The sequence below is a fragment of the Syngnathoides biaculeatus genome, chromosome 3, assembly GCF_019802595.1.
Source record: "Syngnathoides biaculeatus isolate LvHL_M chromosome 3, ASM1980259v1, whole genome shotgun sequence".
In the NCBI taxonomy this organism is placed as follows: Eukaryota; Metazoa; Chordata; class Actinopteri; order Syngnathiformes; family Syngnathidae; genus Syngnathoides; species Syngnathoides biaculeatus.
In genome coordinates, this window is record NC_084642.1 from 10,070,200 (window position 1) to 10,095,660 (window position 25,461).

The following is a 25,461-nucleotide window of genomic DNA, read 5'->3' on the forward strand; positions in this document are numbered from 1 at the left end:
ATTGTGATGACAGTTAATTGAATTTCATCGAATATTGTTCAAAAACACAAGACAAACTTGATTGGAACATGGCCCATAATTTCATTCACATTTCACACATTTTTCACACAAACTTCCATCCATCCATTTTCTTTGCCGCTTATCCTCACGAGGGTCGCAGGGAGTACGGGAGCCAATCCCAGCTGTCAACAGGCAGGAGGCAGGGTACCACCCTAAACTGGTTGCCAGCCAATCGCAGGGCACATGGAGACAAACAGCCGCACTCACAATCACACCTTGGGGCAATTTAGAGTTTCCAATTAAATGTTGCATGTTTTTGGGATGTGGGAGGAAACCGGAGTGGCCGGAGAAAGCCCGCGCAGGCACGGGGAGAACATGCAAACTCCACACAGGCGGGACCGGGACTGAACCCGGGTCCTCAGAACTGTGAGGCCAACCCTTTTCAGCTGTGCCACCGTGCCACCAAAATAGAATATACAGTCTTAAAATATTTGTAGGGGTGCACTGATACCACTGTTTTTCTGCCCGAATATGTGGACAAGTACCTACATTTGGATAGTTGCTGACAAAATACCAGAACTTGAATGTCATCACATCTTGCAGTTGGTTTATTTTCACTGAATATTGTTCAAAAACACAAGACAAACATGGCACAAGTTTCACTCATAACATTTCACACATTTTTCACACAAACTTCACCCCCCCCCCAAAAAAAAAGTCACTTCAAGTTGTCTAACTGAATAATAAGTGATTTCAATGAATGATTTATTTGACGAACTTAAATATTTCATTGAAAAAAAAAAACGTCAGAGCAAAATCTCAGCCTCGAAGTGTCGTGGGAATCATTTACGAGTACTAATGTTACCCACCGGACCGTGTAGAAAAGAAGTTGCCACGATGGCAGCAAGACAGGAAGTGAGTCTGTAAATGTCAGCGCCAGACTGCCAAAACGTTTCAGCCACTTAACAGCCACTCAACTACAGTCTCATTCGCTGACGTCTGTGTCACTCACCAGAGCAGACCCAGCCTTTTAAAGCCATCCATCCATCCATCCATCCATCCATCCATCCATCCATCCAACCATACATCCATCTTCTTAGCCGCATATCCTCACAGTGGTGGCGGGGAGTACTGGAGGCTATTCCAGCTGTCAACGGGCAGGAGGCGGGGTACACCCTGAACTGGTTGCTTTTTAAAGCCATATATATATATAAAAATGTCACAGATACTACAGTAGAATGTGAAGATGGTGATCCCAAGTGGATAAAAACATAACCTGCATATGTACATATAACTGTCTATATTAGTTTTCCAGTGAGATGGGAACAGGGGTATGAATAAACAGCTTGAAGCAAGCACTCAAGGCTCTTTGACAAGAACTCACTAAGCACTAAAATGAACAACGCACGCTGTTGGAGGGCAGACAATAGGTCAAGCTTGAGAAGTGCTATCGGTGTACGGAGCATTTTTACGAGTATGAATATATAAAGTAAACATACGGCATCACATCTGTGGATATTTCATTTGTTTTCTTTTTGAATATATTTAAATGAAGTACAATTTAGTGAAGTAAAAACCACATGGAAGGCAAACCGACCTAAAACTTTATTATATGAATGATTATTTTTTTTAGTTTTTTGTTTTTCCAGAGGTGAACCAGAAGGCCAGATTCAAACCCAGAGCCTCAGGACGGTCAACCACAAATCCACCTTGAAACAGCAAAGTGAATCAAAATTTCATCTGAAGAAAATGAAAAACCGTACGGAACTTTATGTCTTTGTCTTTTCTGTCTGCTGCGGATCAGGCTACTTTATGGTTTATGGAGTATGAAGTAAAACAGGAACATTTGGATGACACGTTACCATTTACATTTTATGGAGGTTTCATTGTGACTCGAACAGTAAAGGAGAAAAACTCCTTGATTCGCATTTTTTATCCAAAATTGGCACGAGAACACCGTTTTCTTGATTACCAGATGTACTGTATTGTTGTAATATTTTTTTCTTGCTAATTAACTAACAAAAAAAAAACCAAATCATTACTCACCATCACAGTGGGAGGCTGTAATTACCACAAACATTGGGAAATACAATAAATACCAGTACATACAGTACAAACCCACAGCAACAAAGAGCCGCTTTATATAACCCAACCTAACTTCCAAATCTATTGTATCTTATGTAACCCTTGAAAAAACTCAAAACGCTCATCATTATTCGTTACATTCGACTTCATTTGGAGATTTATTATTCAAAGAAACTAGTGACCGTGAATGCAGCTTTTGCAAAGGTATTTGTTTCCCATCATCCAGCCGTCCATTTTCTATACAAGTATCCATCTTGCCAAGCTGGAGTGCTTGCCGGCCAATCACAGGCCAATCAAGACCGACGACCTTTCACACTCATCTCCACACTGTCAGTGTGCGGGAACTGGACCAACGGCGCCAGTCAGTCAGGCGAGGTTACAGCTACCATCTGTGATGAAATCGACTACCAATTAGCAAATCATTTACCGTGATTTTCGGCCTATAAATTGCGACTTTTTTCCACGCGCTTGCAACCTTTGGTTTATGCGGTGATGTGGCTAATTTGTGCATTTTTTTTTCCTAACGGCCGCAAGGGGGGCGCTCGAGCGGAAAAGGTAAGAGTGAGACCGAATATATATGCCGAGGAAGTGACTTTTACCGGTCCGGCCCCGTTCGCGCTGTCCTAGCGTGTTACTGCCGTGTCTCAGTGATTTTTACCAGTATGTTTTGTTTTTTAACTGGCCCTGTTAGGGCGGCGCTAGCGTTAGCTAGCATGGCGGCGACAGCATTAATTTCTCTGTGTACTGTCTTTCTTTGTAAATATCTCGTGTTTCAATGTCAGTTTCAATGTGGGTACATGCGGCTTTTACACAGGTGCGGCTTATGTATCTACCAAATGGTATTTCCTTTACAACTATACTGGGTGAGGCTTCTAACCAGGTGCGCTCTGTAAACCGGTAATTTAATTTTCAGTGCCTCTCATTTGTATATTTGCTTCCTATGCTTTGTATGTATCACTGGGTGAAAAATATTGCTTTGCAATGTATATTGAACCTGTTTGAGGTTAGTATTTTGGTGTTGGCCATCAACAACTGTTCTAGTTTCTCACATGGCCCCTTGGGAAAATTCCTTTGGCATCCCTGTGCAAAAGGGTCAATATTTTCCAAAATTGCATCGCAGCCCTCAAAATTTATGACATCATGCTTGTGAAAAGACATTTCTTGCCAGTCTGATCATGACTTTATCGCCACGGGGTAAAAAACCCGTGACGTGCTAATTCTTCATTCATTCTTTGCTCTCAATGGCATTCCTTTCTGTGACGATAGGAAGTGGAGAAACATCTCAAAGAGTCGTCGATTAAATCTCAATGAGTTTGCTCAAGTACTTGATCTCGCCAGCCTGCCAGGAAGTTAAAACTTAACTCCAGGTCCAATTTTGAATGATTCTCATATAAGAATAAGGATTGGAATTGTACACTGTACACTAATTGATTCAGGCTTTGTAATGGTCATCATCAGTATACGAACATGCCGTATTCACAATTTGTTCCTGTAAAATTGTGTAGATGATCGATTACATTGTGTCTTATTGCTTCACTTGCTTATTTATTCAACGAGAACTCCTGTTACCACAAAAACAGCAGGGAGAAAAAAAAATCCTTTATTGGTTCATCTGTGAGTGGAATGATGAAAATATTAAAATAAAATACCGAACTGACTTCAAAAAGAGGGTTGTGGCGAGGGTAAAGAAGAAACCATGAACATTTGGTCAGAATCTGGATGAAGGTGTGGATCCAGGAATTTGGATGACTTTTCACAGTTTGCCGTAACAGTTCGCCCTAAAAATAAAACGGCACTAAATCTGCATCCCGAACAGCATCCACCACAAATATATTAGATTAGTAGAAAGTATTGCAATGTCAGTTTCGGAGAAGTGTGCAAAAACCCCACCTCAATGTCTTCACTTTGTGCGTATTTGTAAAAAAAAAATAAAAAATACTTTCATCAACAGATCGGCTTTGACAGAGGTCAGTATTTTTACCATGAACAAATCCACACCATTTTCTCTGTGTGCAACACTGGCCATGTACCGTAATTTCCGGCCGACAAGCTGAAATTTTTTTTTTTACACGCTTTCAACCATTTTTTGCTGTGATGCGGCTGATTTGTGTTTTTTTTTTTCTAACACCCGCAAGGGGGCACTGGAGCAGAAAAGAAAAGAGTGAGACCGGTGGAATATATGTCCCGAGAAAGTGACTTATACCGGCTCTGTTAGCGCTGCGCTGGCGTTAGCGCTGTGCTAGCGTGTTGCTGCTGAGTTACTGGCGTGTCTCGGTGCTATTTACCGATAAGTTTGATTTTAACCGGCCCAGTGAGCATTAGCGCTAGCGTTAAAACTCATTCTGTGTACCATCTTTCGTGTTCTAATGTGTGTTTCTGTGGCGTATGTATGTATGTACCAAATGGTATTGCCTTTACAAATGTGCTGGGTGAGGCCCATAACCAGGTGCATTCTGTTAGCCAGGAATTACGGTACTTTAAATCAGTAACAGAGACTGAATCCAAAAATAGCAGACAAAAATATTTTGTATTGAAGTCCTTGAGAGTAGGGGAGATTGATACAGTACTACTTTTTCAGTCCAACCGCTTAGTTTTGAGTACTCACCAATACGGAGTACTTATGCTTAATCATGCCATAATGTCTTACAACTGTGATGAAAATTTGTTTTATTTTAATCAAGCATTATTCCTAAAACAAACAAATGGAATACTTTTGAGTTACACTTCGTCAAGATTGACAATTTAACATATAACTGCGTGTTTTTTTCCACAGTATTGCCACAAATTTTACTTACATGGAGCCTGTAACACAAGGAATTTTAGCTATATGATGTTTCAGCCTGAACACTAGGGGGCACAATGTATAAGGACAACATGAAGTAGATAAGAGACAAAGAAGAAAAGGGATGAAGAAATTAGCCTGACGCATCCACTGATCTAATCAAAAAGACTGCAGGAATCATTGGCTACCAAAAGTGAAGTCGCCATTCGCCTTCTTGATACTCCCAAAACAACCATGCCGACACTTGCAGCGTGACTGTGAGAAAACATTCCACAGGTAAGTTAGAAAGACGTACTTTGACACTGTTAGTTTGTTTGTAAAGTTTTTTTTTTTTCTGATGAGCTTAATTCACTTGAAAAAAGTTTTATTTACGGTTGTTGTTGTTTACTGTTCACTCTTTGCTTCGTCTTTGTAAGGCGACAGTTTTTCGCGAAAAAGCGATGTGAATATTTTCCCAAACTCCATCAGTGGGTATGCAAGAAAACGTGTGAAATTTTAGATGAATTTCATAATAGAGAACTCTGCAAACTGAATGTGACTTTCAAATGCGAGGAAACAACCATCAATTTTCTGTCTGAAATAGGACGTCGCACTGATAATAAATGAATAGTGCGTTTACCATGTATTTTCCCATTGCAAGTCCTTCTTTCCAAAAACCTATCGAACTGATTGACTTCAAATTTTATGTTTTTATGACAAAAAATGCTTAGTTTTTTGCTCTGTTGTGATGATAGTGCTTCACAGCATATTTTGGGTAAAGTTAACATGTCATATACGTAATATGCAAGGTTTCCTGGTAGTCACGGTGTTATGCGTCTTTCCTTTGCATTTAAGACTTTTCTGGCTTACCAAGTCGAATTAAAAATCCTTCATGTTACCAGAACTGAAAAACTGTCAAGCTCACATGACCAGTTTTAATTCTACATGCCAAACTTTGAGAAAAAATCCGCCATAATCCAACCTATAAACCATGTCCTCCGCACGTTTTGGGAGTACCAAGATGGCGGCCAAATGGCTTCAACCAATTGACAATGTGTATGTGCTAGCCAGTCTTTTTTCTTTTTTTAGATCAGTGGACGTATCCACACACATGGCGGCATGTGACCTCTGTGTTTTACCTACAAAATAAAGTGACTAAAAAGAAATACGAGACAGCTTCTTGAGGATACCACGTTACAAAATAAAACTGTGGGAGGACAATTGAAGTCCTACATTAAGCACCCCATCGCCTACTTATCTCCACACGGCCCGAATTCCACCAGCCCTGAAAGTCAGGAGAGGTTGTATCGCCGCAGCAGTATCAAAGCATTTTTCCGAGTACGTACAGTACGCACAGTACCACTAGTTGTGAACCTCGGAGCTCCTCAAATACATCTGCAAAGGATCTGGACAAAAATGCAGTGCTGACAAATGTGGCCGAAAGTGTTAATTAAAGCGTTGTAGGCCAAATCGCAGCCTGCATGAAACAAAATGCTGAATGAAGTCCGTTAAATGCTGTGAATTGTCAAATTCAACGCAGTCAGTTTGAGAATAAAAGCAAAGGTTGAAAAGAATGCAGAGGTTAGCTTTCTTTGGTCACATTTTTCTTTTCTTGTGAATTAAAGAAAATATGATTCATTTCTCCTCGGAGTGTATTTTCAATCCCCTTAATCCCCCCCTCGCAGCCCTCGACGTTTCTCTTCTCTTTGAGTTCCGATTGTTCACGCTAGCTAATTTGTTTATATCCAATTTCAGCCTTACTTCCTGATCCCATGTGTAATTTTGACCTCCCCCTCATTGCGCCGCGACGCTGCAAATCTTGCTCGGCGGTGCTTGGAGAAGGCTGCCGTGTTTTTCCTGTTACAGAAAATTACCTACACAGGATTGCAGACCTGCACTGACAAAAACACTCACGTCGATAACGCACGTATGACAGGTAATATATGGTAAATCCATCCATCCATTTTCTTTTGCCGCTTATCCTCACCAGGGTCGCAGAGAGTGCTGGAGCCTATCCCGGCTGTCAACAAGAAGGAGGCGGGGTACACCCTGAACTGGTTTCCAGCCAATCGCAGGGCACAAAGAGACAAACAGCCGCACTCACAATCACACCTAGGGGCAATTTAGAGTGTCCTCACAGTTCTGAGGACCCGGGTTCGATCCCGGCCCCGCCTGTGTGGAGTTTGCATGTTCTCCCCGTGCCTGCGTGGGTTTCCTCCGGGCACTCCGGTTTCCTCGGACATCCCAAAAACATGTGACATTAATTGGACACTCTAAATTGCCCGTAGGTGTGATTGTGAGTGTGACTGTTTGTCTCGATGTGCCCTGCGATTGGCTGGCAACCAGTTCGGGGTGTACCCCGCCTCCTTCCCGTTGAGAGCTGGGATAGGCTCCAGCACTCTCTGCGACCCTGGTGATGATAAGCGGCAAAGAAAAATGGATGGATAATAAAACCAGCTTTATGTATTTTTCCTAACACAGGAAATCAGATCAGATCCTCCGACAGACTTTTGACGGGGGGCACAAAGCGCAGCGTGATCGTATTAGATCTCACCACACCCTACAACAGCCATTAAAAACCCTGTCAAACATAAAGCATGACCCAGGAGGACAAAAACACCTGTTCACTGCCCCCCCCCCCCACACACACACACAAAAACACAGTCCCGCTTCCTACCAGAGACAATGTCACTTAATACATGTTATTAGCTCACAGGGGCCAAAAGAAGCCGTGCCACCTGCATCTCCGCGGGTCCAAAACGATCACCCGAAACCTCCCCACCCCGTGACACTTCTACCATGCCGCGACACCTCGGTCTCAATGGACAAAAGCCAGTCCCATAATTAGACTCTCTATTAGGAGTACCCTCGATGAGCTCATCGAAAAACACGACCGCGACTTGTCCAAACCAAATAACAACGACGGCGACAACAAACAAGCGGTTACGCCACACGATCAGACCCCAGTCGCGGATATTTGTCGAAGGTTGCTCCGCGCCAGCGAACCGTCCTTATCTGAAGGGACAGATCGAGAATGAGGTGGACAGCTCCCGACAGCTGGCGTGAGCGTGCTTCCATTTTAAGATTGCCGAGTGCGAATGGCATCCACAGATGTTTGTCTTATGTCCTGCGAGGCTGTACAGTCGGTAACTGTTTGCATGAGAGCGCCGTTCACGAGGCCAACTGGCGGTCTGAAGGCTCCTCGGTGCTTCATTAAAACATCACAAGCCATTGTACAGCCCCACTGGCTCCCATTTGCATTCTCCACCCTCAGCTTTAAAACAGCAGGATGGGAATTTTACAAGTTTTACTGATGGAAGAGTGACTTTAAAACATGGTCAAAATGAGCAACTGATTTTTTTTTTTTTTTTTTGGGTGGTGGGGGGGGGGTGTATTGAGTGTGGGCCAGTTACACAACAATTCCACTGCTCTCAGTCAGGATAGCAAACAAACGTCCACTTTTGGCTTTCAGGTGCCTCCACGACCATTATTACAACCAAATGTAGTATTAAACAGGGTGATGCCACCCAAAAGACACTTTCTACTCAATCCACTGGTTTTGCATTAATAGGTCATGCAATATGTACTCTATTTTGACAATGTGATGTTAAATCCTCTCTCATGGAATCGTGTTTTGAGAAGATTTTTTTATCGACAATGACAAATTTTCAGGAACGCTGCCATTTTTGGGAATCACATGAACAACGTGCGCGGACGTGACGTGTTACGTGCTGCAACAAAGGCTCGATTACATGGGACACCATTGATGGCCAGCACTGATTTCTCGGATTTATCGTCATCTGATGAAGAAATTGCAGTATCGGTTGATCGGGAAGACAGAGGAATACTTCCATACACAGCCGTGAGCGGCTCAGCTACTTGGTTGATCGAGAAGATGGATGAAATATTTCCATACACAGCCGTGAGCGGTGCCGCTCACGCCACCGCAGGTCGCATAACTAGTTAGCATGCCAGAGTCTCGTTCATTCTTGGAAGTCACCAGGACCCTGCGCGATTGAGCTCTCCACCGGCAGCCTGGTCCTGAGCTCATGCGCGTGTGGGTTTCAACCGGGAGGTGTCAGAAAAGTTACCACAGGGATAACTGGCTTGTGGCGGCCAAGCGTTCATAGCAACGTCGCTTTTTGATCTTTTGATGTCGGCTCTTCCTCCACAATGCCGAGGAAAAAGGTGTGAGTGACAGCGGCAGTATTCCTCCGTCTTCCCGAACAACCGAGCCGCTCATATGGAAGTATTCGTCCGTCTTCCTGATCAAACGAGCGGCCAAGCGGCGGAGTCGCTCACGGCTGTGCATGGAAGTATTCTCCCGTCTTCCCGATCAACCGATACTGCTATTTTTTCATCAGACGAGGACAAATCCGAGAAATCAGCGCTGGGCATAAATGGCGTCCCATGTAATTGAGCCTTTGCTCCGGCACGGTACACGTCACATCTGTGCACGTAGGTCATGTGACTCTTGAAGATGGCAGCGCCCCTGTAAATTTGTAATTGTCGATAAAAATCCTCTCCTATTAAATGAGAGAGGTTTTAATAGCACATTGTCAAGATAGAGTACATATTACATGACCTATTGGATACATCGTTAATGCAAACCATTGGATTTCCCCTTTAAGATCTGTCGTATTGCATCCAAAGTTATTGTTGCACGGATGAACTGATGAATCTTAATTGGATGGGAGGCGAAAACATCTTCTAAGACAACCAGAACAGTCCAGCTGCGATCGATTCAGCGCCCCGAGAAGTGAATGACTCACAGGTGGCAAGCTCAAAACCAGCGGGCCACGTCAAACGTAATGAAAGACATAACGTTTTGTACAACTTCAAGAAATGTCCTTTAGGATTTGTTGTGTGATATATTTAAAGCAAAGAAGTCAAAATTTCAACGTTGCTCAAAGCTGACCAGACCGGAAGGCAAAAAGTGAGACATACTCGGTCAAGCTTGATCAAATAAACAATGCGGGCATTGGATTTTAGGCCCCATACTTTCCTACAAGCGTTTACAGAGGTTTGTTGATGAATGTTTGTGTCATCCCAGCCCACATAAGTGGCCCCGAAGTTCCTCACACAAAACTACACTGCTTGAGGTTCTCGGGCTAGCTATTGATACTTTTCAAGCACAATAAGTGCATGAAAGAAAATGGACCAAAAAGAAAAACAAGGCAAGGCAATTTCATGACTGCATGAACGTGACAGCAATTCCCAAAATGATAACATCATCACTTGTCACGAGAAACTCGAGGTCACGGTATGGAAAATGCATTCTGCACTCAATGTGGGGAAAACAGACAGCACACAAGCATGAGCTTCACTGGACGGTGAAAAAAAGGAAATATCTGAAAATAACCAACCTGTCGTCCGGGCTGTGGCGAGGTCAATCGCGGTTCTTCTCTCTCCCGTCCGAGGCCCCGTGCCCGAGCCTCTCCCGGTCCTGCCGTGCGCTCTGGCCCACCTGCACCATACTCTTACAATCCACACACGAGCCGACCGTCAGCCTCCTTCCATCGTCCACCAGGAGCGTGCGGGCGCCGCGTGCCGCGTAGAGGAAGACCGGGAGTCTGGCCACGGTGACCATGCACAGCCGCCCGTGCCTGCGCTGCTCCTGCCTGCAGAAGAAGCACATGAACGCCTCGCAGGTGTACTGGCGAGCCCAAGGAGAGCTGGAGGAGCCAGAGGTCGAGGGTGTGGAGGGCGCGCAGGGGCCCAGGCCTTTGCCCTCATGTTGGGCCCACTGGTTGTGCAGGTCATGGTAGCAGAGGGCGCAGGATGACACCAGGCCCGTGGCATCGACCGGCTTGGCCCGAGGAGCAGGAGGGTGCACTGTAAGGAACGGGAAAAAGGGCTCCTTCTCCCCACAACGTCCAGGTGGGTTGACAGGAAGCTGGAACTCGCACCCGGTTGATAGCTCCGATCCACACAGGTAGCACACTGACACGGTGCTCTCGGAAGACACCCCGGTTTGGCAAGCAACAGCTCCGAACCCTTCACTGGCCATGACGGAATGGTACCTGACCAGGAAGGAGCTGACGGAGGTGATGAGGTCCTCGCTCAGACAAAGGCGATAAGCACTCCAGATGTCCTCGAGGATTAAAAGGCACTGTGAGCAGCAGCGCACACGCCCGTTCCTCATCGGCTGGGCGTTGGGCGGGCAGGGGAGCATGTCGATGAAGGGAAAATACATCGCACCGCGGGATTTGCCCACGCCGGCCTGCACGTGGACGACTTTATCCGCGCCGCACTCCTGACCGCAGAGGAAACAGGCCTCGCGGGCGCCCTCGCTGTCACACTCGAACGGACGGGCGGGTTTGTCCTGCTGGGACGCGGCGCCCGGGTTGAGCGGGACGACGTAGAGGCGTTGAAGCACGGGCACGTCAGCCTGTTGGAAGTTGTGCCACTGCTGCATGAGGGAGGCGTGACAGCTGCAGCAGACCAGGGTCGCACCTGCCGGACCGATGGCTAAGGCACCTGGAGGGGGGGTGTGCAACCACAGGAAGGGAAAGAAAGGCTCCCCTTGTGCCGTTTCCTGCTTTTGAACGCTGACTTTGTAACTCCCGCTCGGAGCGAGCGCCGTGCCGCAGATGAAGCACGCACATCCGTCTGCGTTTGGCTTTGCGGAGCGGCGCAATTGTGCTACTTTTTGGGTCAAAAGGTCGCCGGCAGGAACGCGACACTTGACGTTTGCGCGACCGAGCGGGTCCCTGTCCTCATCGCTTGTGATGTTGATCTCATCTTCATTCGAGATGCTCCCTTGCGTATCTCGGTTGCATTTGGAGTTGACAGCGTTGGCGGGCTGAGGATATCCGGGCGAGGCGCATCCGCCGTCGGGTCCACGCTGGATGTGACGCGGCTCCAAAAACGACCTGTTGCGCATGATGACTCCGTTTTCCTGCACAGGCGTGTCGGGGCAGTGGTTGTCATGGCACCGCTGGGGGATCCTCTCCTGGAACTTTGCCAAAGAATATGACGACTGGCACATGTTATTCATCACTTTGGGTGCGCGTCTGGGTGGCGGCACGCTCTCGGGTTTGGGTGACCCCTGCGCGCCGTAGACCCCGGCTGAGCAGCGTGGGAGTGTCCGTGGGGAATCCGGACTGTTTTTAACGCAGTTTTTCCTGCTGCCGTCTCTCTGCGATTTCCCGGCCGCCCTTGGGCACTTGTCCTTGCTCAAAGCGCCCCTGTCCACCACGTCCATCTCCTGATCCGACAGGTTGTCGGAGAAGGAGGAGAAGTCGGACTCCGCGCCCCCGTCGTAGTTGTGGCTGCCGGTGCTGATCCTCCTCTCCAACTCGTAGGAGATGTTCCACTCCTGCGGGACCCGGCGGGAGTCGCACTGGTAGGGCCGCTTGAGCCAGTACATGCGCTTCTCGACGGGCGTCCTGCTCCTCTCGAAGGAGTTCCACTGCTCCGCGAGGAAGCAGTGGCACACCGCGCACACCAGCGCGTGACCCTCCGGGCTCAGCTCGCTCGCGCCGGGAGCTGGCTCCTGGTTCTGAAGGAACGGGAAAAAGGGGAAGCGCTCCTTTTGATAAGTCACTTGCAGCCTCAGCTCCTTTCCTGCCGTTACTCCGCTTCCGCAAATAAAACAGTGCACCAGTCCCCCCAGGCCGTTGCGGTCAGCCCTGGGAGTGTTGACCGGCAAAGCGGGGTCCTCGCCGGCCACGGCCGCAGCCATGAGTCGGTGTTTCCGAGATAAGAGCGCCAGTTCCTTGTCGCGGGGAGAATGCATCGCGGTCGGAAGAAGAACCGACGACAGGCTACGTGCTGTACGTCCTCCTCGTGCTCCCTAACTTTTCTCCCCAAGTTAGGCGAAGCATTTCAGTGCAGCGGATGATAAGAGCGACGACAATCCATTGAAAGCACAGCGGCGTGCGGCGAAGGCGGCAAAGCGGTGACTCGGATCATCCACGAATAAATCCACTTGAACGAGGCAACGATCCACGCAGGTTTCGCCACTTTCTGGTCCGCTTGTCGGTTGACACGGGAGGTCCGGGAGGGACATGTCAGCGGAACCCTTGCGGGAACCGCAGCTCAGCTTCCCCGGCGAACTTTTTTTTTTTTTTTTTTTTTTGCGCCGCTTTCACCGCCGCTCTGCAAAGTTTGGCCGCGAACTCGCTCACACTGTACTCAGCGCCATCCCGGGCCCACGGCACCCGCCGAGACACCCCCAAAGGCACGCACGCACGAACACGACCCCCACTCTCGGAGAGCCTCCCCCCAGCGTATGATGCGGGAGATTGTGCGCAAACACTCGTGGCGCGGCGCCCGCGTGCGTCAACACACGCAGCGCGCACGGGATTTCCACTAAACACGCGTGATTCAGTTCACTGGGGAAATTGTTTTTTTCCGTGACATATACGGATCTAAAAAGTCATTTCGTGCCGTTTTTTTTTTTTTTTTTGTAATCATGTTGACATAATAGGAGATATTACTACCAAAAGAGTCCTTGCAACTTGCAACAATGGTGGACACGGGGTACCGGTACTTCCTCTTGTCATCCTGCAAGTTTATAGCAAAACTAATACTTGTTAAAAAAAAAAAATGAAAAAAAAAATGCATGTGATACTTAACATGACAAAAAAAAAAAAAGTGAAAGCCTGGGGGAACTCCATGTTGAGAGAAGGAACGCCTAAACCCCACTGAAAGATTCCCACATCAATCATGGCTCATGCTGTCGCTACTTTTAGCCAATTCATAGGCACACCGTTTAAATCACGTCGTATTTACAACACCGCCCCGCAGTGTCAAACATTGGTACTGCACCGCAACGCCTTACCCAAGCGTCTTCAATAGTACTGTTGTTACCATGCATGCATCCATCCATCCATCAATCCATCCATCCATTTTCTTAGCCGCTTATCCTCACAAAGGAGTGCTGGAGCCTATCCCAGCTGTCATCAGCCAAGAGGCAGGGTACACCCTGAACTGGTTGCCAGCCAATCGCAGGACACAGAGACAAACCGCCGCACTCACAATCACACCTATGGGCAATTTAGTGTCCAATCAATGTGGTATGTTTTTGGGAGGTGGGAGGAAACCGGAGAACCCGGAGAAAACCCACGCAGGCACGAGAGAGAATATGCAAACTCCACACAGGCGGGTCCAGGATCGAACCCGGGACCTCAGCACTGTGAGGCCAACGCTTTACCACCTGATCCGTGCCGCCCCACTCACAATATTAAGGATTTTTTTACAATGTTAAAAAAAAAAAAGAATGTGATGTTGCACAGTACATACATGCGTTCTCATTCACACAAAAAAGCATTCAGGCCACAACATGTACTGAATAGGGACTAGCATTTGTTATTTGTACTTAAAGAGGCAAGCGACTTTGCTATTTTTTATTATTTAATATTATTGCTCATATTATTATTATGATTATTTATTTGTACTTCGTTTTTTATTTTTATTATATATGTATTTATTATTATATTATGATAATTATTTATAGGGGAGAACATGTGACAGAAAAATAACCTCTACACGGGATTGCAGCCCTGCAGTGACAAAAACAATCACGTCGATAACACGTATGATTGGCAATATTTAGTAAATTCTATTTTTAAATATGTATCATTAGATAATCTAATTAACCATAATGCAATAATTCGGCTGACTGTGTCAAAATGAATACATTGGCTCTTTTACTGCTTTTGTTTTGATAATCATTGTCACTGATATACTAGGGTACAATATGTGTATATGTCGATCTATTGATCCATCCCCTCCACCCATTTTCTTCACTGCTTATCCTCCCGAGGGTCACGGGGAGTGCAAGAGCCTATCCCAGCTATCAATGGGCAGGAGGCGGGGTACACCCTGAACTGGATGCCAGCCAATCGCAGGGCACATCAAGACAAACAGTCACACTCAGATTCACACCGAGGGGAAGGAGGAAACCCACGCAAGGCACGGGGAGAACATGCAAACTCCACACAGGCAGGGCCGGGATCGAACTTGGGACCTCAGAACTGAGAGGCCATCGCTTTCCAGCTGCCCCACCATGCCGCCAGTACTGGTAATTGTAGAATGTAATTTGTCATTTCTATTAGCCATGTCACACTAAGTTCACAATCTTGGTTTGCAAAAGAAATTCATTGTCTTAATATTTTACTATTTTTATTTAACTCACCGGTAGGAGAAATTTCAACTTCATCTCATAGGTCAGAAGTTTAAAAATCATCAGTCCATCTTCTATAGTATTTTTTTTCCCCCTTTGAGGAAAGATGCTTATATTTCAGTGTCTGCAAGTACTTTAAAGGTGTGTGTAATGTCCCTCGTTGACCCAAGACTGGAAGACAGGGTATGAGGGGCTCTATGGAAAGTGGTTGGTCACACACACAAAAAATGGAAAGCTGGAAACAAGGAAGTAAGGGGTGGTTTGAATAAAGCACAAAAATGCTCTTGTTGACTGCAGAGTTTTATCAGCAGGTGGTGTTGACAGGGGCCAGACGGGAGCGCAGACGTTACAGTACGCTGCACGAGAAGATGTACTCGGATCAAATGTCAATGTGAAATCAGCCGGTCTAGAAATCCGTGTTTGTACTTTCAGAAACATGTTACCACCGTTGGTCTACTATTAGGTGGTAGTTTATAGGAAAAACAAATAACAGGCACAGCAAACTTCTTTGTCACACGTTTAAAGTACAGGTGTCAAACTCAAGGCCCGGGGGCCAGATCTGGCCCGGCACATGATTTTATGTGGCCCGCAAAGGCAAATCTGATGTGTCAACTCCAATGATTCGTGTGAATATGTGAACAAAATTTTCAAATTGTCATGTATCATGAATGATAATGTTGAGATACTACAATTTTTTTTTTTTAACCAACACTACTCTTCCAAAAAGTGAGGCCCCGTAGCTCAGTGGTTAGAGCACTGGTTTGGAAAACGAGGGGTTGCGGGTTCATATCCCACTGGGGCCTCCACTCCCTGAGAAGGGTTGCGTCAGGAATGGCATCCGGCGTAAAAATTGTGCCAAACGTATATATGCGTTCATCTGAGATGACACGCTGTGGCGACCCCGAAAGTGACAAGCCGAAAGAAACACACACACACTACTCTTCCAAAAACAGTCATAAATTTTGTGCGTGAATATGATGAGGCAATTAAATATTTTTATGGTTTCACAGTCATAATCGGTCCCTCTGCAGGAAACCATAACCACAATGTGGCCCGTGACAGAAATGAGTTTCACACCCCTGGTTAAAAGTGTCTGCATAACTTGACAATAGAATATTTATGGATCTTTTGAAAAATCATCCCTCTTTGGTCAAGTTTTATGGCTCTACTTTATAATTTTAATCATTGTACAACTGGTCCCTGCACAACAAGAACTGCCAATCAGAGACTAGAAATAGGATTTGTACCCGAATTTGTTCACGCAGCCTCACCACTCTCACCGGGGCGTCAGGTAAGTTTATTGCCACTTTTATATTTTAAATTGATTGTACATTTCAAGAAATTCATCAAACCGGTCACATTTTGTGTGCAGCAACAGCTGCTGTGCACAGAAATGTGTCTTTGGGGCAGAAATGTGAGGGGGCCAGGGATTAAAGTGAGGCAACACTCAAATTTGGCCAGCAGTTTGAAAAATTCACAAGGTACTACCTTTAAATGTTGAACCTTAGACACAGTATATACAGTAAATCATATGTTCGAGTATTACCTTAAAGGTAGTTATAAAACAGGCTATTCTATGAGAAATATGCAATGCTCAAATAAGAAGTGATTTTTGGGCTCTTTTTCCTGTCATGCGTCACCACAAAAAAAAAAAAAAAAAAAAAAAAAAAAACTTTGCCATGACATTCGGTACAGTATTTACGCCAGATGCCCTTCCTGTTGTAGCTCACCCATTTTTTTCTGGGCTTGGGACCAAAAACGACTAAATGTGGCAAACGTGCTTTTCCATCAGCATAACCTAAGTCTGTTCTTTTTTTAAAAGCTCATGTAAACCATCCATCCATCCATCTATTTTATTCGCCGCTTATCCTCACAACGGTCACAGGAGTGCTGGAGCTTATCCCAGCTGTCAACGGGCAGGAGGCGAGGTACACCCTGAACTGGTTACCAGCTAATCGCAGGGCAAATGGAGACAAACAGCTGCACTCACAATCACACCTAGGGGGAATTTAGAGTGTCCGATTCATGTTGCATGTTTTTGGGATGTGGGAGGAAACCGGAGTGCCTGGAGGAAACTCACACAGGCACGGGAGAACAGGGAAACCCCACACAGGCGGGGCCGGGATCTAACCCGGGACCTCATAACTGTGAGGCCAACGCTTTCCAGCTGGTCAAGCGTGCCGCCTCATATAGACCAACTCTTTTGTATACTTTCTAAAATAAGGCAAGTGTCTCTGATCAGTACAGTATTTTAAAAATTACACTCCACTAGTCCCCCCCCCCCCCCCCAAAATATGAGGTGTGTAAAAAAGGTTGCAGGTCTCAAGTCGCAAAAAAAAAACTTAGGAAAAGGTTAAAAAAAAAAAAAAAAACACAATAAGATTGGGTGCATTGACACATACTTCTGAGACAGGAAGTGTCAGATGCTCTGGGCATTGTGGGCAGGCCCTTTGAAATTATGAAGCAGACATGAGTTGTCCTGCCTCTTCATGCGCAATGGGAAATAAAAAATAATAATAATAATAATTCAACCGCCACAGAATCTATTTGTAGATGTGCTTCTTCAGTACCTGGCCTACATTAAATTTCGTCGTTTGGGTTTGACATATACCAGCCGTGACACCTGTCCAGGATCTATTCTGACATAGCTTTTTAATATACAGTCAGCATACTTGAATAAGCAAGTTTAAGAAAGGAATAAATGGGAAAAAAATGCCTTTTAAGTATGCCTTCAACAATAATAACCATAAGAAACAATATTACCCAATCTGACAGAACTGAAATATAAGGTCAGCACGGGGAAGGATATTTAAGATGACCAGAGAATAAGGCTCAGGTGAGACCATCAGTAATGGAGGACAACTTTAGAGACATCTAGTGGACAGTTTGATGATAGCGAAGATGCGAGGCAAAAAAAAAAAGGGGGGACTGCACTTTGAACAGGTCCTACTAAATAAATATTCCCCAAAGGGAAAAGACAATAACCTTGAGGCTATATTGCTGCATTTAGTGCGCCATTGTGTTCACAAACGGCGGCTTTTTGATGCCAGAAATAACAGCGAGGCCGTGCGGCTCGTCGCAGCTCCGCATCCGGCCCTGCAGGAAGAGAGCGTGTTTGCGCCGTTGCGGGGAAGTAGACCGAGTCGGAGTCAGCAGTTCAGTTCCCCGATGACGAGCTTGTCAGTCGCCCGGCCGTCCTCTCACGTGCCGAACTAAAGTGGAAGCATTGCAAGATTGGATTTTGGTATTAATGGCAACAATATGGACCTCTTTGTAGTTAGGAGTTGAAGTGTTTGATTATCTTGGGCCCGAAGCAACAACGAAGTGTGTCACGCACACTTCGCACACAACCGAGAAATGCTCGGAGTATCGAGGCCTGGACTTTCTCCGACTTGTTTATTTGTTCATTTATTTCTGCGGGATTTCTTGCCGCTCTCCACGGTCAGAGGTGCGATGAAAGAATGTGTTTCCAGGCAAAAGAGGGGGTGGGGGACATTTCCAGCAGTGAAGAAAAGGCCAGCTTGTTGTGGACAGCATTCTTCTGCAGAGCTGTTTTTCAACATAAAAATGCACTTTTGACAGATTTATCACTGATTTAGGGAAGTGATTTTAGGCAAGTGAAGGCATCCCTTTGCCTAATGCTGCTAAAATCTGTTGCAGAGGAACACAACTATTTAGAAGCATCAAAACATCAGTTTTGATATTAATTTAGTCTTGATTGTCTTAACAGACCCTGCAGGTTTAATTATTTTGGTTGTAGGTTGGAATGTGGTACTGCGCATAGATGTGTCGCTGTTTCATGTGTGTTAAGTAGCTTTTATGCTAATGTCCATTAGCCCATCGCTTGTTAGCATGACGTTCTTGATGGACAAAATGATACGGTTGACCATTTTAGTAATATACCATAATTCCCGGCCTACAGAGCGCACCCCACCCAGTACATTTGTAAAGGAAATACCATTTGGTACATACATACGCCGAAGCTGTGTAAAAGCCCCAAGTGCCCACAGTGAAACCTACATTGAAACACGAGATATTTACAAATATGGCACACAGAGAGGTTTACACTAGCAACGCCGCGCTAATGCTGACGCTACGCCGCGCTAACAGGGCCGATTATAAAAAAAAAAAAAAAACATACTGGTAAAAATCACTGAGACATGGCATTAACACACCAGCACAGCACTAATAGGGCTGGACCGGTAAAAGTCACTTCCTCGGCACATATATTCCACCGGTCTCACTCTCACCTTTTCCGCTCGAGTGCCCCCCTTGCGGCCGTTAGGAAAAAAAAAAAAAAAAAATCACAAATTAGCCGCATATCACCGCATAAACCACAGGGTTGAAACCGTGTGAAAAAAAAAGTCACGGCTTATAGGCCGGAAATGACAATACAATGTTTAATTCCCATTTTACGGGTCACTTTTACAGTTCCATAACTCCAACTGTGAAAATGAACAATGAATGAAGAGGGAAAGTTCTGCCTCTTTATTTGTAGAATTATGAGCACGAGAACAGGCAAAGTAACAGTGTCCCCCGATGGAGCACATGACCATTTCATCATGTTCTGGTCAGGGTGTTTTTTTTTTTTTTTTTTTTTTACTTTCTCTTGAAGCGAAGAACATCTATCTGACTTCATCCTTCTTTCCCAAAAAGGTGGACCCTTCACCGAGCCTCCATGTGTGTGCGCACCCTCTGTGACACAAAGTTGACGCAAAACACTTTCGCCAGTACATGACAATCAACGAGACGTCACTCACATTGTCTGAGGCGCCGTGCCTCCCTCCTCTCTCTCACTCTCGAAGACCTTGAAAAGTCTCGACACTCTCCTTGTTAACATTCCTCTCGTCTCAGGTCGCGGAGACCCGCGAGAGGGAGAATGGAGAGATTGACCAAACATAAAGGAGCGGGAGAAGAGGCACGGTGGTCTAGTCGTCAGATGAGGAACTGGAGAGGCTGTGACAGCTGTTGTCCAGAGCAGATGTTCGCCGGCCGTCGTAGCCAACTCTCTCTGCTGTCCTGTTTTTTTTTTTAGGTTCCGTATGACACAATGTCAATTTTTCACCCGGAATATGATGAAATACAAAGACTTTCAAGGTATCAGGTCTGAGTCTGATCTGCCCTTCCCGTGTGAAATACATTTTCTTCCCCCTCCGGTTTACTGCCAACAACATGTTAGATCATTGATTATATTCACTCACTAAATGATTTCACATATTGTTGGCAACAGGTGAAAAATGGACAGCCATCACCATACTTGAGCGGGATTTGCGCTGAAGTTGCAACTCGCGGTTTTCATCGTGGAACATTTGGGAGCGCACCGCGAGAACTGAATCTTATTTATAGAGAAGCCGATGACAGGTACTAGGCAGGCATCGGCGGGATCCAGGAAAAGCCAGGGCACAACGAAGTGAGGGATGAATGAAGTTATGTCGCCGTGGAACACAAAAGGCCACACACCCCATTCGCCCGCTGGCTTGTTTACTATTCCGGTTAGGTCGTCCTTTGCGTTAGCGAGTGACTTCACGTTCCCACCTCATGATCGACAAAAGAAACTCTTTAAAGCTGCCATGCTTCTCAATCATCTACTCTCATGTTAGTGCCACTTGATGGAAAAAAAAGAAATATTTTAGATAGTGGAAGTAAGACAAAAAGAAACTCATCTTGAAAATTTTGTATGTGGCTATGTTTAAACTTAACCAGTCACATTCAAACTACCAACTTAAGCAAAGCAAATGTACTTGTACAGCACATTTCATGCACGAGGGAACAGTGCGCTTCAAGTAAAGATTTAAACACAAAAGTAAAATCGTTTGAAAATAAAAAGTACGATGAATTCATATCCACAAATGTAAAAGATGTCAGATTCAGAATTTTTTTTTTTTTGGGGGGGGGGTGAAGTGAAATTGCACTGTTCACATCGAATGAAAAAAATCTTGTGGTATCATGATGAGCTAAAAAATAAAAAAAAATCTGAATTGGATTTGCTCAGTGAATCTAACCTTTGACTTTGGCAATGAGCAGCGTTTTGGAATTCCATATGGCCGAAAAGGTCAAACGTGGGTTCATAGGACAATAAAACATTTTCCCACGTGCCTTTAGGAGTTGTTTTCTTTCCTTTTGTGAGATAAGGCTTGCATCTTGCCACTCTCGTCGATATTCTAGACAAATGGAGAAGATTGTCGTCTATGTACTAAACAGCATGTACTTGCCAAAAAATCTCTGCAGCCCCTTTAATGTTGCTGTCAGCCTGCTGGCAGCCCTCCCTCTCTTCTTTTTGTCAATTTTGCAAGGCCGTCCAATTCTAGGTAATGTCTCTGGTGGGTCATAATTTTTCCACATGATGACTCTGCACTCTGTTGCGTGGTATATTTAATACCTTGGAAATTCTTTTGTATACTTATCCTGATACATTCAAACAATGGCATCCCTTTGATGCGGTGCAAGCCTTCAGCAAACAATGGCTTGTGCTATATTAATACAAAAATGGAGTCATAGGGGTCAGTAAGAGGCACATTAAATGCTGGCAAGTACAGTATATGTTACCATTCATACCATTCACACTCATATCACCAGTGATCAGGGGGTGTGCACATTATCTCTGATTACGTTTACTTCTGCTCTCTGAAATATTTCATCCTTTTTCCAGCTGAGTTGCTCAGGTTTAAAGATGTGAAATGATTTATCTGTTTTTTTTTTGTCACAAAAAATGCCATTTCGACAGGGGTGTGTAGACTTTGTATCCGTTGCACATCCTGTTTTGACATGGACTTATTACAATTGACCTGTATCACTACATTATTCTGCTTATATTTACCACACGGGGGAGAACGAGATATGTCGGTTAAAAAAAAAAAAAAAAAGGAAAAAAGTACTTTCAATGGGAGCGGCATATTGGAACAGCTGGCAAAGCGTTGGCCTCACAGTTCTGAGGACAAAGGTTCAATCCCGGACCCGCCTGTGTGGATTTTGCATGTTCTTCCCGTGCCTGCGTGGCTTTTCTCCGGGCACTCAGGTTTCCCCCCACCTCCCCAAAACATGCAACATTAATTGGACACCCTAAATTGCCCCTCGGTGTGATTGTGAGTGCGGCTGTTTGTCTCCATGTGCCCTGCGATTGACTGGTAACCAGTTCAGGGTGTTCCCCGCCTCCTGCCCGTTGACAGTTGGGATAGGCTCCAGCACTCCCTGCGACCCTCATTAGGATAAGCGGCAAAGAAAATGTATGAATGGATGGATGTACTTTAACGGGTAATTCATAGGCTCAAAAGGGAAATAATTAATCCATCCATCCAGTGACAAAGCATCTGGGCCTACAGTTTACTGAAATGATCTCACCAAAATGAATATAAAAAATGAATGTGGAATCTGGGCCTGTTTTAGTTGAACAAAAATCTATTATTCTGTTGTGTGAACGTCATCAGGATTAGTTAGAAGTACCTTCGACCAAGTCGTGGAACATCGTTCTGCACGTCTTTATAAGTCACAGCTTTGGATGAATAAACAGAGAATTGCCACAAATGAATATTTTTCCGACCACTTAAGTGGGTTTGGATCATTTCAACGTGATAATCCTTCTCGGCGCAGTAATGTGTCACTGCGCAGTGGTTGGGAATCACCGTTTTAAAGAACACACTCCAATCAGCACCACAAAGCAGACCCCCCCCCCCTCCCCCCAAGCTTCATCAGCGATTCACACCTCGGGACGAGCAACAGCAGCAACTAATAAGTGCAAGGTAATGAGAAGTTAAAAAAAAAAATAAACAGAACACCGGGGGTAAGAGGAAAAGCCAAACGAATCAGAGGATGTTGCTGCTCATAAAGGGATGCCTGGAATAATGGGAAAGGAATGCGGAGTAACGACTCCCGTGGGACGGGGCCCAGTTGAAAGCACTCTGGCTTGCGAACAACAAACGGGGAGCGCTTGAAGGAGTCCAGGGTGCGCGCACGAGGGTTTTAAGAGCCTCACCACTCACTCTTTCACACACATGTAGATCCGCACTAACACTCATCCACTCCCCCCCCCCCTTTTCCCCAAGTCCCTTCCTGTGCCGACCTACTGGAGTCGGCTGTTGTTGTTGGCCGCCTGCCGCCTTCAGAAGAAGCTTGCCCTCAGCCTCTCCCTCTCTTCTCTTCACCCCCCCCCCCTCCTCTCTCTCTCTCTCTCTCACTTCAACTGAACTTCCAGGGAAATGCTGATGGCATCTTTACAAAAGTCTTTGGAAAAAACTGTTTGTTGCCCAGGCCTGCCCTTATCAAATCTCTCGGATCACACAGAAGTGTATACGGTATCTGACCATGATAATTACCTGGCTATTGATAGCAGATAACACCGGTGCCTTGACATACGAGTGACCCAACTTATGAGTTTTTCAAAACACGATGATTTGCACTGTCGTTCATGCAATGCAACTCCCTTCAAAATAGCCAGCATTTTGGCAAATATTGAATAATTTAAGAACAAAAAGGCTTTACAAACTTCACCCATTCATGGGCATAGTGGCAATTTTTTGCTTTATTGGGATAAAAATCTCATAACAGGCCACAATCAAGGAAATAACACTTCTTTTTCGTTTATGGCTAAGTTGTATGATAACTTTACTAATTTTTCATCTCATCCTATAAATGGGAGACTGACCGCGAGAGGGTACTTGGGTTTTCTTAGTAGATCGTCCCAAAAACCAGAATAAGTATCGGATTAAAACATTTCAATATTTTGACATACTGAAGGCTATAATGCGTGAAAAACATGATGTCCCAAAAATGGGACGCTGCCCGCGAATGGGTTAGATGCCATTCCCAGTTGGTGCTCAGTATCAAACTAAAAGATACTACAAAGTGAATTACAAGTTCTGTATTTAATCAATGACATTAATCAAATTTTCGTGAATCCATTCTTTGCCTTACGAAAGCCTGCTTAATACTAATAAATAAATGGGAAAAAACACCATTACTAAGCTCCTGATGGTCAAAAACATCTATGTGCCAATATAGATATATTTCACCTTTGTTCACCATTTGTTCACAAATGGGTTGTTTTCACGTGACGACACCCGTTCTGCTGCCTAAAACGGCAGTCATTTTCGATCCCTGAGCTCCGTTACTCATGCATAGGCAAGGTGGACGACATTATGTTTCGAGATGCATTTATTGAAGACGCGCCCAGCAGCACATCAAGTCCAGACTGACTACTAGGCTACCTGGAATACACACATCGTAGGACTCAGGACTGCATCACAAAAGCGCGGTATTGTGCCCTTGAGCTTTTACTCTATGTGACAGAAATCACAAAGGAGGAGCACTTACCTGTATGCTTACACAGAAAGCGAAAGGCTGTGGAATATTATTTTTTTTAATATCGAGGCAAACTGAACGTAAAACCTGTATATTAGTTCACCACAAGCAAAGCAAAAGGTTTATTATTTGTTTAAAATTTTGACAATGCCAGAAAGACAAAAGAAGAAACAAATCCAGTATTTCACAAAATTCCTGAATCTTTCAAGTGACTCACAAAAAACGATCTTAACTGTAATGTTGGCCTTCTGAAAAGAGTATCGATTAAGCTTGTTAGCACATCAGTACGAGGGAGGTTGAGACCGGGAAGCGGGATAGCAGTGTCGGGCAATCGTCCACAAAGCCAAGTCTCCGTGAAGCACAGAGCCGCAGAACGTTCCAAAGTCTTTCGTCGGAAGCGTTAGACGACGTCCCCGCTTACGCAGCCGGACTTGTGTACCAGATCGCAAGGCTTTGAAGAGCGCGCCGACGAGTAACTCTGGAAAAAGCTTCAGCGAATTGGCCAGAGTTGTCGAAAAAAAGTCAGAAGTCAGAAGAAGCCTCTCTGATGGTTAGCAAGTTCTCTCTCGTGTACTTGAGTCCCGAGATGCCCGAGAAACACAAAAACATAACCAGTAACGGAGAGCATTCCACAGGCTACAACACTGGTGCGCGTTCGGTAGAGGTTAAATGGCGGCGCGCAGTGGTGTATGCGTAATTCAGCAAAAAATGTGACCTCAGTGAAAACAACCCATAAGACGTCATCTCGATTCCATTTGACCGACGCATGCTTTTGAAGTCATCAACATGATCTTCCCAGGTCCTGGTTTGTAACCCCCGTTGCGCATTTCCATGTGTTTGACCGATTATCCAAGCCAGTTAAGGGAAAAGAACTTGCCTAGTGTCCACTTTCAGTCAAGCGTGGTACTGACTAATACTCGATGTGCATGGCGTGACTCTCATCAGGAGACTTCAATTTAAGGCGCGCACACAAACAAGAATACCGTTATCGAGCACGGCCTCCACAAGCAAAGTCGGACAAGATGCAAAGAGCGGCGGTACCGCATACTGTAAGTCGAAGTCGGGCAGGGCTGCTGCCTTTGGGTCTGACCCGACTTCACATCCAGCCCTTTGACTCCTAACTTTCTCCTGTTGCCAGAACCACAAAACCCCCAAGAATGCAAAAAATTCCAGAGGATGCCTTCAGAGA

General features: G+C 45.3%; 1 protein-coding gene and 1 non-coding gene across 4 annotated transcripts in view; one reads left to right on the forward strand and one right to left on the reverse strand.

The window, feature by feature from the left end:
- The window catches only part of LOC133497924 (uncharacterized), a 117,848-nt gene extending 102,604 nt beyond the window's left edge, over positions 1-15,244 (reverse strand). For all 3 annotated transcript variants that reach the window (XM_061814199.1, XM_061814200.1, XM_061814198.1), the window contains exon 1: positions 10,213-15,244. In XM_061814199.1, the coding sequence (XP_061670183.1) occupies positions 10,236-12,587 (2,352 nt within the window). In that variant the 5' untranslated portion in view covers positions 12,588-15,244 and the 3' untranslated portion in view covers positions 10,213-10,235. The remainder of the gene's footprint in view (positions 1-10,212) is intronic.
- Positions 15,245-15,708: 464 nt separating this feature from the next.
- On the forward strand, positions 15,709-15,781 carry trnas-gga (transfer RNA serine (anticodon GGA)). Its single transcript has one exon. It is a non-coding gene; the product is annotated as a tRNA-Ser (tRNA).
- Positions 15,782-25,461: the final 9,680 nt, after the last annotated feature.